This window comes from Poecilia formosa, unplaced genomic scaffold (assembly GCF_000485575.1).
Source record: "Poecilia formosa unplaced genomic scaffold, Poecilia_formosa-5.1.2 Scaffold132, whole genome shotgun sequence".
Taxonomy (NCBI): Eukaryota; Metazoa; Chordata; class Actinopteri; order Cyprinodontiformes; family Poeciliidae; genus Poecilia; species Poecilia formosa.
In genome coordinates, this window is record NW_006800071.1 from 72761 (window position 1) to 87141 (window position 14381).

General features: G+C 36.5%; 2 protein-coding genes across 5 annotated transcripts in view; one reads left to right on the forward strand and one right to left on the reverse strand.

Moving 5' to 3' along the window:
* Positions 1-507: 507 nt before the first annotated feature.
* Positions 508-11694, reverse strand: ppm1kb (protein phosphatase, Mg2+/Mn2+ dependent 1Kb). 2 transcript variants are annotated; one of them, XM_007561956.2, is made up of 7 exons: positions 11572-11694; positions 9160-9692; positions 8097-8197; positions 3766-3931; positions 3118-3262; positions 2048-2182; positions 508-899 (listed from the first exon to the last, which is right to left on the reverse strand). In XM_007561956.2, the coding sequence occupies exons 2-7, from the start codon at positions 9630-9632 to the stop codon at positions 768-770; spliced, it is 1152 nt and encodes a 383-aa protein (XP_007562018.1). In that variant the 5' UTR covers positions 9633-9692; positions 11572-11694; the 3' UTR covers positions 508-767. The 2 variants fall into 2 exon arrangements, with proteins under 2 accessions (XP_007562018.1, XP_016531838.1); XM_016676352.1 differs by lacking the exon at positions 11572-11694 and adding an exon at positions 11355-11517.
* Positions 11695-13543: 1849 nt separating this feature from the next.
* herc3 (HECT and RLD domain containing E3 ubiquitin protein ligase 3) overlaps positions 13544-14381 on the forward strand; it is a 29591-nt gene continuing 28753 nt past the window's right edge. For 2 of the 3 annotated variants that reach the window (XM_007561957.2, XM_007561958.2), the window contains exon 1: positions 13544-13632. The gene's annotated coding sequence lies outside the window, so the exon portion shown is untranslated. Of the gene's footprint in view, positions 13691-14381 lie in introns of all 3 variants that reach the window. The other variant, XM_016676354.1, reaches the window with a different exon arrangement.

The window sequence follows — 14381 nt, forward strand, 5'->3', positions numbered from 1 at the left end:
AAATAATCAAAAAGTGGAACTGTTACTTTTTCATCAATATTAAGGAATTATCGACTTAAAAAGGCTCCTATTTTTTGCTGAAAAGTTACTTGTAAGTTAGATTTATCTTATTTTACGTGTACTAAGATATTTGCTTTGGAAACTATTTAAATTAAGTTGGCAAGGTTTGGTGTTTTGCTGCTGGTGGTTATTAGCTCCAAGTCGTTTTAAGTTAGAAATTTGGATTAAAACACAAAAATTATACTTTAAAGCTCCAGAAGGTGGTTAATTGCAGGTTTAAGGTTGTAGAAACCGTTTTGTGTATGAAGTTTACGAGTCTCCTTGTTTAAAACGAGACACTTAGCGAACTGATGGACAAGATGTTATATTGTTAAATCTTTCCTTTCAAGTGTTTATAAGTTAGTTAGAATTTATTCCACTGATTATCAAGCATCAAAGTTTAAGTGCTGGACTTTCCCACGTTTTAGAGTCCATTGTAACTACAAATTTGCTGATGACTTTCTTCCCGTCGTTCAAATATTTCATTGTTTTTAGCACCACAACATTGCTGCATTACTTGTGTACAAAACCTTATATAACAAGGGGTTACTTCATATCTAGTGCACATCATGAACTCGCAGCCCCGGTTTCCATGGGAGCTGCACATCAAGCTGCTCTAAACAACATCAGGACAAACTGCACTCTGTGTTCATCCAGGGAGCACAGCCTGTATTGCACATGTTGGCGAAGTCTGCAGGAAGCAGCTCGCCGTGGCGGGCGGCGTCAGGCTACGCCCAGCGGCCGCTGGATACGAAGCTCCTGCTGAAGGAGAAACTGACGTCTGAACTCTTGTGTCTCCCCCAGGCGCCGAAAGGCACCACGATGATTGTGCTGTTGTCCTCCGTACCGTACTGCAGAGCCTGACACAGACGAGAACAGAGATTAAATAAGAAACAAATTGTAACTGCTGCTTTTGCAAGTCATATACCAAAGGTCTCCTTTAAAGTTTTCATTAGAAAAATTACTGAAATTTACTTAATTTATACAACATGAATTTAGCAACGAACTGGAAAAAAAATACTGAAAATCTGTGATTATAAATCCATTTACATATATACAAGTGTTGATGATGCAGATAAATAAAATATATAAAAATAATTAAAAATAAATAAATAAACAGAACTCCATCTAGTCATAATTCAGTATTCATAGCTGTTTTTCCCCATAGAGCATATTTGAAATATTAGAAAGGAATTCCAGCTTCAGACCATTGTTGTTGTTTTTGGCAGCCATTTTATTTTTTTTTATTCCTTAGTTTTTATCCATTTCCAAATGTAATAGTTAAAAATGCAAAGAAGGATTTCACATAAAATCAAGCAAATCACCGACAATCCTGTTTGTGAACTGTAGTCAGAGGCTTCTTCAAATTTGCTGTAGTACAGTCTGCTACAGCAGATCCTTCCTGCCAACAGCATCACCATCTACAATCTACAAGAATTTGAATTAATATGAGTTACAACGTTTAATTACCCTTTGGGTTTAATAAAGTATTCGAGTCGCAGCATATTATTGATTTCTCTTTATCTTTAGCAAAAGACCAGGAGCCTTTTCCCCCTCTAGCGTTAGCCTAGCATGTTTTTTTTGTTTGTTTTATTTACCCAGAATTCCCTGCGCTGTAGTCCACTTCCTGCTTTTGGACGATCGGTCCACTAGATGTGAAACGTTTGGATTCGAACCGCCGCAGAGTTCACTTCAACTCAACCCAGAAATGGGTTTGTAGGTGGACCAGAGTTTACGTTTTTGGTCCGATTGCGAATTCAAACCTCCCCAAACGAACTGGACTCTCAAGACAAATAAACTAGAGTTTGATTATAGATGTAATTCAGCCCTAATTAAAAACTTTTTTCCTTCAAACGTGCTCCGAGTTGCATTTACACACTTTCTGTTGCCTCACTTCTACGTTATTTTCAGCTCTGTGTTTGTCGATTACATAAAATCCTAATAAAACATCCTAAAGCTTGCAGATAAAATGCGAAACCATTCAGGAGGATTTGAATTTATTTCTCACCTGGTCAGATATTCTCTGCGCCGCCTCTTTGGGGTCGTGACACTGGTTGATGACGTTGCAGATCTCCTGGCTGTTCATGATGAAGTTGATGCCGTCCGTGGTCAGAGCCAGAAAGGAGTCATGGACATGATGCAGCTGCAGAAAACGGAAAGGTCAACTGGTCGTTATCTATAGACATGCTGCATATTTATGTTCACATCTGGAAATTTTATTATGCCCTCCAGTATTATGCATGTGCAAAAAGACGATTCTGTTACAAACCATCAAGATAAAATAATTCTGTTAAATCAAATCTAGAGATGTAGGTATGATTAATTCAGTGGATCAGAGAGCAAAGGGAACAATAACACAGAAAAGACGTTGAAAAATCAAAACCACTTGAATTCTTCTGTTTTCTTGCTCTTTCAGTCGGCTACGCTACACACAGACTTGTTGCCGTAGCAACTGACTAAAAGCAGCTCTCCTAATGTGTCAGGATTTGACACTCAAACATTTCCCGCACGAAGAACAGAACATTCAGTCGGTTACAGTTTTATGTTTTCAGGCTTGATGTTTACTTTGTGATTATTGATAAGTGATTGTCTGAACACAGCAGTGGGTGATTGATTAGCTAATTTAAACACCTGCCCTACTGACAATATGTCAGAAAGTTTGTGTGGGTCAACTTATGTATATTTCTTTCACTGAACCGAAACACAACGCATTCCACATCACATCTACGTGTCACATTTGTCAAAGTCAAGCTAGCATAGCTGATCTACTTGAATCGTGTGCTTTTTTTTTTTAATTAAAACTTTTTCCTGACCTTGTGATCTAGTTATTGCAGTGTTGATGATTAGTAGTAAAGCTCTGCTTCCCTTTTGTGTTAATATATCACGCATACATTTAATATTTAGCATGTCACGTTGACAACTTGCTAGCCAAAATCAGTGGTCGTCATCGTCCGTGAGCAGTTTATAATCCACCAGAAGGAGCTGGGCAACGTCATGCTGCAACACGACTATATGTGAAAGAAAACGGGTCGAATAAACTTGTGTTCTGGTTTCAACAAACTCTGGTTTTAAACGTACTGTGACTCTTTTGGTTTCTGGTTCAGCAATGACTCCCATCTTCTTCAGGTCAAAGTCTCCGATGCTGCGTGTCATCGCCAGCCGGCCGTTGACGTTTGGCTGCCCCAGGCTGTTCCAGGTGATGAAGCCCCCGCTTTTCTTTATCCTGGCGTAAACAAACAAGGTCTCTACTAAGCATAGCATTAAAAATAGCAAAGTTGGCAACAGTGATTTACTATTGTTAAACTCATTTGTCTCTCAGATCATTGTGGTCGTAGAAAAGATCGGTAATTCACCCAAAACGAAAGCCATCATGGCAGCTCTTTCTGCCAAAAACTGGATGACAAAAGGTTTCCAGTCTGTTGCTTTGGTGCCAGTTACCCATTTTTTAAGCTATTTTATTGACAGAGACTTTATAGTTAATTTTGCTCCATATGTGACTTATTGCATAGAAGTATCGAACATGATTTGATGTTTTATTTATTTTGGATAACTGACATGTCTTCCAATTCCAGTGTTAACTGTTCATCAGAATTTAAAGTTAATTGATGTTTGAGAATGTGTTCTTGCATTATTTCCATTATATTACTCAAATATAGTCTCAAAACAACAAATATTATCGTGCATCGCATTGACGTCTGGGATAATCCATCATCCAGCAAGGCTTACCTCTCCTTCTCGTCCCTTCTCTCAGGTGTGTGGTCAACAGTCAGCTTAAGAGCCTTGCCTTTGCGGCACAACATGGCACGACTGTCCCCCACGCTGGCTACCACCAGCTCGATGCCGTCCCTCAGCAGCGCCACAGTGGCGGTGGTTCCCGCGTTCGTTCCCGGCCCTAAAAGACAAAGCAGGAACCGTCGGAGGCAGAACGACCCGATTCAGAAACACACAGAAGGTCAACGGTCACATGGCGTGTCGCACATCCACAGAGCAGAACGTAAACAAACGGGCTGAGGTTGTTTTAGACTCAGAGCAAAAACTACAGTTTACACAGTAAACACAGGATGTAAGTCACACATGCAGGTAGAACTGCTGCAGCACAACGTTGAGATCCGGAGTCATAGCAAAAATAAACCTTAAAAACAAATGGCACACAACATATTTATTATGAGTCCAGGCTTGTATAATAACAAACAAGCTAACCTAAAATGTCTGCTTTCTGCAGTAATTCTTCAATTATTAGTAAGTATAAAAGGGTACATATCAACTCCTTTTATAGGTATTTAATCTGAAAAACAAAAAAAGTGCAAACAAACATCAGTGATGTCTAATTCCTTAAGGGAAAACTATTTTAATCTGCTAAATAACAATATCTCACAGCGTCCTCCACAGTTACCGGCACCCCTGGTAAAATAAATTCAAGTACAAATAAATTAATCTTTTACTGAAACAACTTAAAGCCATCACAAAGTAGTCGCATTTTAAATTTAATTTAAATCTATTTTCTCTTACCCGTTTACCTATATGCCAATTGTTTTTTAATGTTTCTCACAAATTTCCCTACCAGAACAACAATAAGGTGATACAGATACAGTGGAAAATATATAGAGATTCGACCTTTAATTTAATTTCCAAAACTCACATAACTTTTCCATTCCAGTGTTATCCCCTCTTGGATGTTTTACTCCTTTATTGCTTGTGCAAATCAGTCATGATCAACAAAATTTGGCTTTTTTGACTGAATAAAATACAAAAATATCCATTTAATGTCAAAGTGAAAACTAATTTCTACCAAATAATGACAGTGAAATTAAAAATAACATAAAATAAATGATTGTGTAAATATTCAGCCCTTCAAAATGAATAATTAGTAGATATCGGTAGATATTTTTTATGTCCATCTCCTGACTGATACTTTATAGTAAACTTTCTTCTGATTGTGACTGCTTTTGCAGATTAATCACAATCAATAAAATGTGGCTTTTTTGATCGAATAAAATACAAAAAACATAATCCCTTTAATGTCAAATAGAAAACTAATTTCTACCAAATAATGACAATTAAATAAAAATATTTAACATAAAATTATTGATTATATAAATATTCAGACCCTTAAAGTCAGAGGTGGGGGCTGTCAAAAAAAGTCACATTTACTTGATTACAACTGATTTGTAAAGTAAAAAGGGTAAAACATTCAAGAAGGTGAATTCTTTCTATAACAAGTATACATACATATATACATATATATATATATATATATATATATATATATATATATATATATATATATATATATGTGTGTATGAATACATTTTTCTATCTAATGACTGTTAATCAGTGATGATGTCACGTTCGACAGACTAGACATTTTAAAATTATCTATCAAAATGAGTAAAGGGACACATCATTTTGTGAAAATGTACAGGTTTTGAGCTTTTTTTCTGCCACACAATGACAACTAATCTAATAAAATTTTAATTAAAACCCACCAAATGTTTTGAAAAGCTGTCTGAATTTTAACCTGCCCAAAGCTGTTTTTTTCTTCAGTCCAATTAGGAGGAAACTTTCTAAATCTGGGTGTCAGTTTGTTTGTTTAGCTTATTTTCATGTTTCTTTTGGTCATGAAAGTCTTTTGCTCATCGATTCACATTGTGCAAATGTTACAGAACAGAGAATTTTAACCACAAACGCTTCCAATTAATTAAAAAAACCCTTGTTGGTAAAGCGTGACATCATCAATTTATTTAAAAAATTTAGATTTTCAGATGAAAATGAGGTAAAACTTCTGCACTACCAGCTTATATTTTGCTCCTGCATGATTTTACCAGCAGTGTCTTTAAGTGTGGAGTGCGCTGTGTGTTAAACATGCTGCATCTATTGAAGGTTTTTCACTAATGAGCTACTGAACATGTCGTACAGCTGGTCAAACAGATGCATTGTCTCACAGGAAGCATACACTTGGTAAGAGAAGAAAAAGAAAGAGGATTTAGAGAAAGATAGGGAACCTTCCAGTAGTCCAGGATTTAGGACCCGCTGGACTCTCCTTCAATATCTATCCTCTCGTCATCCACACTGGTACCAAGGGCCTCCAGCTCTGAGCTGGGTCAGCAGCTGCCGTAGATAACATGCACACACACACACAGGCATATTGGGACATTTCACACAGCGTGGCCCAAATCAGGCCACATAACACGTTTACTAGCTTTCACTGTAAGACATAATCTCTCTCTCGAACTGAATAGTAACTGACAAAAACTAACTTCAAGCAGCAAATGTGTAATTTGGTGTTTTAAGAGAAAGTTTGTTGTTTTTTGCACTGGATTATTTAACAGATTGGAAAAAAAAAATCTGGTAAAAATAGTTTAGTTAGTTTTACACAGAGTTTTGATACTGTGTACATTAAAAAGAAATAAAGTCTTACAAGAAGACAAAACAAAATAAAGTCTGGTAAAACTTAAAAACAATTGTTTGGTTTTTCTTTTCCAGAAAGAAAAGTAAACCAACATCCAGAAAATGTGAAAAGTTTAAAATATATCTCAAAGCTGCTGTTTGTTTGTTTTTTTAAACAGTCACCATCTCGTGTCAGTATAATGAGAGACAGATAATCTGGGGAAAAAACTCTCCTCCATAAGCTACTATTGCTATCTGGAGAAATGCACCAAAAACAACCAATCAGAGCCGGGAGGTGGGTCTTAGCGCTGTCAATCGCACCTGTGTTCGTGCTGCTAAATGTATGAATGGCGGGAAAAACTATTTATTATTACAGAAAAACCATTTATCCGCCATCATTAGTAGATAAACGGCACTGATCATGCTAGTTAGTGAATGCTAGCTAGCAATCGCATTCACTACAGATTCTGCTATCAGAAAGAGGCAACAGTGGAAGAGCGACACGTACACCAGAATGATTGACAGCGCTAAGATTTGCCTCCTAGCTCTGCTTGTTTCTAGCTAGCACGGTGAGAAGACGGAGCAGATGGATTTTTTTCACAGATTATCTGTTTCATATTGTTACTGACATGATGACAGTTTCATGCGGCAGCTTTAATGATAAAATACGTTTTAAAAGTTATCAGTTAGCTGTTGTTTACCACTTTATCACGGATCACCATCTTGTTCATGATTTTGGGCCGAGCTTCATCCTTCTGATCACACAATATTTTGATCTGTAGACCAGTCTATGATCGGCTCAGCTGCAGCTTTGGAAACTGTAGCTATTCAATCATATTGGATGCTTTTTGGTGCAACCCATATTTTTAAATCTCCTCATTTGTTTTAATCACGGTGAACTGCTAATTGAAATAATCGTCAACTAATTTAGTAATTGATTCAATTGTTAACTGGAGTATACAGACTCGAAAAAGACAATTTAATGAAAGAAAAACATACTGAGAGCAGTATTTAAACCAAAACTGTTCAAACAAATTTACATTTTGCGTTTAAAATAATAAAAAAAAAAACCTTAATTTTTTCTGTTCTACCCAGAAATCAAGTGGCAACGTTTCAGCGTTATATTAGTGCCTTTTTATCGGATGAATACCAACTAATCCTGACAAACAGATACTTTAAGAGAACATAAAAATTTATTTTAAACAAAATTTCCACAAAGTTTGGCAAACAGTTTGTGTTGATAGAAAGTACAAACTACTTTAAAATTCTCACTTTTCAAAATCTTTAAAATGTTATCTAGTGACTGCAGCAATAGATTTAACATATAATAATTACTTATAAAGCTAATTAGATCAACATTTTTAATGTACATCAATTTAGCTGCCTAGATTTTCCTTTAAGTTGCTGCCTATATGCATATTTGAACTATTTCATATCTACTAAAGTTTGCACATTTCCCTCTTTTAATAGCTTGTTTGTTATTTAATAAAAATTAGGAAAGAAAGACCTCTAACTAAGATCTAAAACCTCATCACCTATGTAGGATAAGTACATTTGGTTTAAAAACAGGAGGAGGAAAAAAAGCACAATCCATGTTTAAAAATCGATACATGTGTTTTAATACAGTGTACAAGAAATACTTAAAGGAATATTCAAATAACAGTACCTACCATTTGGACAGAAGTGCAAGTGCTTTGCCAAAGCTTTGTCTACTTCTAGGAAAGCTTTCCTTAAAGCTGATTCCAGATTGTCATCTTCTGCCAGAACGTCCCTGAAAAAAGATTAGAAATACTATGACCAAAAATTTAAATTCCTCGATTATTTCCAATGACATTTGTGTGTAAAACTATAGACACGTTGCAGAGTGAAATCCCACCTGCATCTCCCTGCTGGAGGGCAAAAAACTGCTCACTGACGATGACTCCCGTTGGTTTTAGCTGTTATGAATATAATGTGCTAAATCTTAAATGTACGCCTGACATGTAAAGTAAAAAGGGACGCAGTGCTTTGCGACTGATTATCAACACTACCACAACTAGATAACAAGGTCATGAAAAAGGTTTAATTTAAAAAAAAAAAAAAAGCAAAGAAGAGGGAAGTAGGACAGTTATGCTAGCTTGACTATGAGAACTGTAACATTTAGATGTGCGGTGGAATTTGGTGTGTTTCAGTTCAGTTAAAAAATAAACATACACACCAACTCTGAGAGATCATCAGCAGAGTAGGTGTTTAAATCAGTTAATCACCCACCGCCACGTTAGATTAGCTAAGAGCAGCGCTGGCTAATCTACCACAGCCATCACTTATTAGTAATCTCAAAATAAACATCAAGCTTAAAAACGTAACAATGTAATGGACTGAATGTTCTGTTCTTTGCATGTTTTTTGGTGTTGAATCCTGATACATATAATGGCGTTGTTGTCAGTTGCTATGGCAACAGGTTTGTGTGTAGCGTAGCCGACAAAAAGAATGAGAGAACAGAAGAATATGAGTGGTTTTGAAATGTTCTTCAATGTTTTGCTATTATCTCTTTGCTGTGGCTCATTGTACCAAATTAATAATACCTGTATCTCCAGGTTTCATTTAGTTAACGGGGTTGTTCTACCGAGGCACCGCAGCTATGAATGGCCGGTAAAAGAATCATCTTTTTGCCCTCCAGCGTTGTGTGCATGTGCGAATATTTCCAGATGTAGACTATAACATGAAACGTGTCTATATATGCGACTCCCTTACTGGATGAATTTCTTCATGTATTTTTCGCAGAAGTCGGCTGCTTCTGAGCCGCCGTGGCCGTCAAACACAGCGAAGTACAGGGTGTTTTCGTTCATCTGGGAGACCTGGAACCGGTCCTCATTCTCCTTGCGTTGGCCGATCAGGGATGCACACCCTACCTTAGACAGGCTAACTTTGGGAATGGGTTTGCCATAGCGAATGCTAGGGGGGAGCATGATGGGCTCGTCGATGCGATCATCCCAAATCCCAAAGGAGTCCCAGGTCGTAAGGCGGCCGCTGCTGTCTGGATCGAAGCGCGTGTTGCTGTATCGCCTCCCAGAAGGTCCATAAAGTTGTCTGCAGAACAATGGGAACACTGTTTTGTGGCTATCAAGCTGAAAGGGCCGCGGATCGAAAGTCTTCTGTAGCAAACCACTACGACTGATGTTAGAACCGCTGCACCTGACCAGGCGCACAAGGCAGGAAGCTGACATCACCCTGAAGACACTCGCAGAGGGAGGAGCGGGGGCGGAGGTGTTCACAGTGTTCAAAAACTGAAGAGAAACAGGAATGAAAAGGACGTAAAAATCTGTTAGGGCTGCGATTTAAATGAAATGTTTATAACATCGGTATAACATTTTGCACAATTAAAAAAAACACAAAACAGTTTCATCTTGCAAAGTTATTGAAAGATGTAGCATGTGGACACTTTGTTACCAACTTAGGAAAATACAAATATATAAAATCTGTCAAGTCACAAATGAGCAGATCTTTAAAAAAAACAATACAGTTGCACCAATCACTGACTGAACAAGTTGAAGTTGTTTTTACATGTTTGTCCATGTAAAATAGATAGATAGGTGGATAGAAGTGTGCTTTACTGGTGCAGAGTTATCAAACAAACTTGTATTTCAGTACATATATGTCTGTGTTTAAAAAAAAGAAACATTTCAAGTGTAATCAGCTCAGTTTTTCTGCATCAGATCGGAGTTGGATAATACTAAACCTCAGATATTTATATCAGTATCAGAAGTGAAAAAAAGTGAATTGGTGCATCTCTACAAAAACAAGACACACACAAAAAACAAGATCTTATCCAAAACACTACTTCTGCTACAGATGGAAACTCAACAATCTTGTTTTTACTATCTGGAGCAAAACCAGAGTAAAATATGGGAATGAAAGCATGGTTAAAGAAAACACAAATACATGCCTGAGAGCAATGAAAAGGTAAATAATTGACTCAATGCAAAACATTTCCAGAAAATCCCAAGAACTTTAAATGACCGGAGCAGCAGCCAGAGGTAAAAATTATGAACTGATGTTGATATAAGGTTATTTACTTTTCCAGAAAGTATGCTTGCTTGTGTAAATTTGAAATATACATTCAGCAACTCCTTTAACCCAAAGCAACCAGTGGAGCAGAAAAAAAACAATACTTTGTAAAGTAAAAACTCCTGATATGAATGTGTTAACTGACAGGAAATGATTAAACAGTACCATTCTATGGGTCTTAATTTTTATCAGATCATTTCTCAAATTCCTGTACACTGAGGCAGGGCAAGTTGCACCTCCACTTTATCACAATTTGTAGTATTAGAGTGTACTACATAATGTGAACGATGAACATGAGTTCTTTTACATTTATATCTGAGTTTAGTTACAATGATTACAATTAACACAAGAAAGACTCTTAATAATAATGGGAAAACATTTCCGCATGCAAATTAAATGGTCTAAACTGAAATTCAACACTTGTAATCCAGAAATGAACGCCTCTAAATGATGCAATAACATAGAGATATGACAAACTGTTGTCAAATACGATGTTTTTAGCTGTACTTTACCATATAATGTAGCCAGATAACTCTAAACTGGACAAGCTCCACTTAAGATTAATAAAAACTAATCGAATGATTAGTTTTACGTACGAATATGTATACGTTATGAACATGTTATGAAATCTCTACTTTGTTTTAGCTTTCGCAAAGAGAACAAAAGCATCGCGAAACATAAACGTTTTTCCAATTAACCTTCCGTAAGTGGAATTGTTGAATCCAAGTTTTAACATTTTAGATATTTTAGCTTTTCAACCAGAGTGGAAATTCCATAAATACCTCTGTGCTGAATCAGAAGCTAACTACGTTATTTCGCTAGCTGCTATTATTTACAGTTTAAATGTTTAGTGATTACTACGTAATAGTATTATTTCATGCCTTTGATAAAATTATGATACCTTTAATAAAGCAGCAAACAAAATGAACTAAAATAGTGAGACGCGTCAATAAAAGAAAATCTGTCATTTTCAGTCTTAGGCGTTAGCTAGCTTAGCGAACAAGCTAAGTGGCTAACTTTAGCTTGAGATACGCAGTTTATATAAAACACACTAACATCACTACTTAAAGTCTCATGTTGTGTATTAAAAAGTCATACCTTGGATTTATTTAAAAATAGAAGTGTAGAGTCGAATCCCTGTGTTTATTTCCAAAAGCGCGACTGAATGAAAACAGAGTGAAAAACGTCCTCCGCCCTCTTCTAGGTATTATCAAACAAGGCCTCTCTGATGTGACCGCGCCAATCAGCTTTTAGTTCGTTTCACGCCCCGCAAACAGCGCTTTCGATTGGTCCAACAAGTTATAACTGCAACGGCCATCCACAAATCAAAATGCAGCGTCTGTTGTATGTTGCAGACAGTCAAAAAATGGGGCTTTGTACCACGAATGAATAAATAATTAAGTTTATGTGACAGCAAAAGGCTGTCCTTTGTATGTATCTCCATTTACCTGACTTTATTTTGAGTTTGTTAGCAGTCCCAATGTGGACCAGCTCCCTGTATTTACTATCCAGAACTGCCTAAATACCTTTTATGTAATTTGAGAGTTGACTGCTTACTTTAGTTCTCCTTTTACCCTGCAGGAATTTAAGGTTAAACCAAACCAAACCAAACCAAACCTGTTTGTGCATTTTCGTTTTACTACGCAAAACTGCCCTGTGGCTTTGAGACTTTTTGTCAAGTTCCTCAAATTTCTTGGAACCTGTCAGTTAAAATGTGTTAAAATCTGTAGAAGTCATCTTCTACTGCAGTAACATAATCTCATTCTGAAAACATTTTGATATATTTAAAATGTGATTTAAGTGCATTACTTTAAGAAATGTCTATTCTGAACTAAAGTGGCTCATTTGTTGGTACTGTAAGGCAGTCCTGGGTGACAGTAACACAGTCACTGTATATAGGGAGCACAGGGATGTCTGCAGTGATGTAGTGGTCTGTTGTAGTGAAGAGAGAGCTTGACTATTGGTTTACTGGTTGGTCTACGTTCCAACACTTATTTGTAATCATATTTACTAGTATCATGTCATGACATCCTACTTCACAGGTTAAGGTGTCAATAGGAAACTTTTGTAATATACAGTCAGCACTTTCCAGACATTGCTGTGTGTTTTTGTTGCTGCAGACCTCTTGCCCTCTTTCTGTTTTCTTCTACTTTGAAGCAAAATCCTGCTCTGTTGTCCCATACTTTATAATTATCTTCACTATTTTCTATTGTACATCTAATTGTCTTTTGTACCCGCCTCCTGACTGATTCCTCTTCACACTGACATCCCTCTGCTTTGAAAACTTTCTGCAGAATGTGGCATTTTATATCCACAGTATGTTGAGTGAGAGAAGACTTTGGGTAAAAAGTGGGACCCATACGGATCCTAAATCTGTTGCACACTGTTGGACTGATAATCCTAATACCTATTGGGGGGACGTAGCTAAGCCCCAACTGCTTCTACTGATATGGGGTGTGCTGCAAAATATATTGTAAATATAGTCATGGCAGTATTATTGTGTGCAATATTCATACTATATGGAGTGCAGTAGTTCGTGGCTAATATATTTTCAGTGTTACAAACTTTTTTTCCCCTTAAATTCAGAGCATAAATGTAATATTTAGCAGGTAGTACCCATCATAGTTTGGAGCTTAAATTCTAATTTATGAAGCAGCATTTTATGTAAACTTGTATTAAAAAATATTTGTGACATATTTTTGTTGCTTTGATGGGTAACTGTGGAAACATTACCCACCCTGTTTTTACAACGTGGAGCAGCTAATTAGCATTAAATAATAATAATAATAATAATAATAATAATAATAATAATAATAATAATAATAATAATAATAATAATAATACCTGAACTATGACCCCAAGTCCCAAAACAGAAGGCATCGTTTCTCGAAGATATTTGGTTTATATAACAACATATAATCTCACTATGTGATGAATAAAACGGTTTTAGGATTTGAGTAAAGCAGAATTGAAATCAATATAAAGGCCACAAGATTTCAGAGTTTTTAATAACGCCTGAACTTCCGGTTCAGCGGACCAATCACATCATTCCAACTTCTGAGGCGTTCGATGACGTAAGCAGCTATAGCACTTCCTCGTTTGTTTTCTGAGCTGCACACCAGAAGCCAAACGCCCCTTTCTCAGCATGCATTTGTCAAGGTGAGAAAAGCGATTGTGCGATTTAGAAAACATTATTTCTCTCATAGCAACCGTCCAGGTGAGGTTTCAAACAGAAGCGATATTAAGATTTCTGCTGGTTTTCAGCTCCGCTGTAGCTCGCAGCTCAGTTAGCTGGTTGGTTAGCTGGTTCTATTTTGGTTTTTACTACTAAAATAAAGCGATATCGGTGGGCATAAGCAGATGTTTTCATTATAGTTGTTTATAATTCATTTGTTTGCGTAAAATCTGTTATGACTGAGAGTTGGAGGGGTTATAATGCACAAATAAAGAGCTAAAGTTAGCAGCTAGCCAAGCGGAGTGCTGTGATAATCCTCTGAGATAATAAACATGAACTGAGACAGATTGATGTTAGAGAGGTTTGTTTTTTGAGGACGAGGATGTTGCGATGACGGTTTCTATATAACTGAAACTAGTGGCAGTTGCTATTTTTTATGGATTGATTTTACTGCAGTTAAAGCTGAAATCAAAGCATTTAAATCATGGTGAAAATTACAGAGAAATTGATCTTTCATTTATTTTCTTGATAATTTTTTTAAAGATTTTTTTTGGTACTTAATACATAGCTTTTCAGGAAGTGCAGAACATGCAGCTCATGGGTAGGGAATTGAACCCGTGACGGTTGCGAGGGACTGTAGCCTCTGTTTTTGGTTTATTTTGATAATATCAATGATAAGTTACCAAAATGATAAGTTCCCCAAAATGCCTCCAGAAATTTTCTTTATATCAAA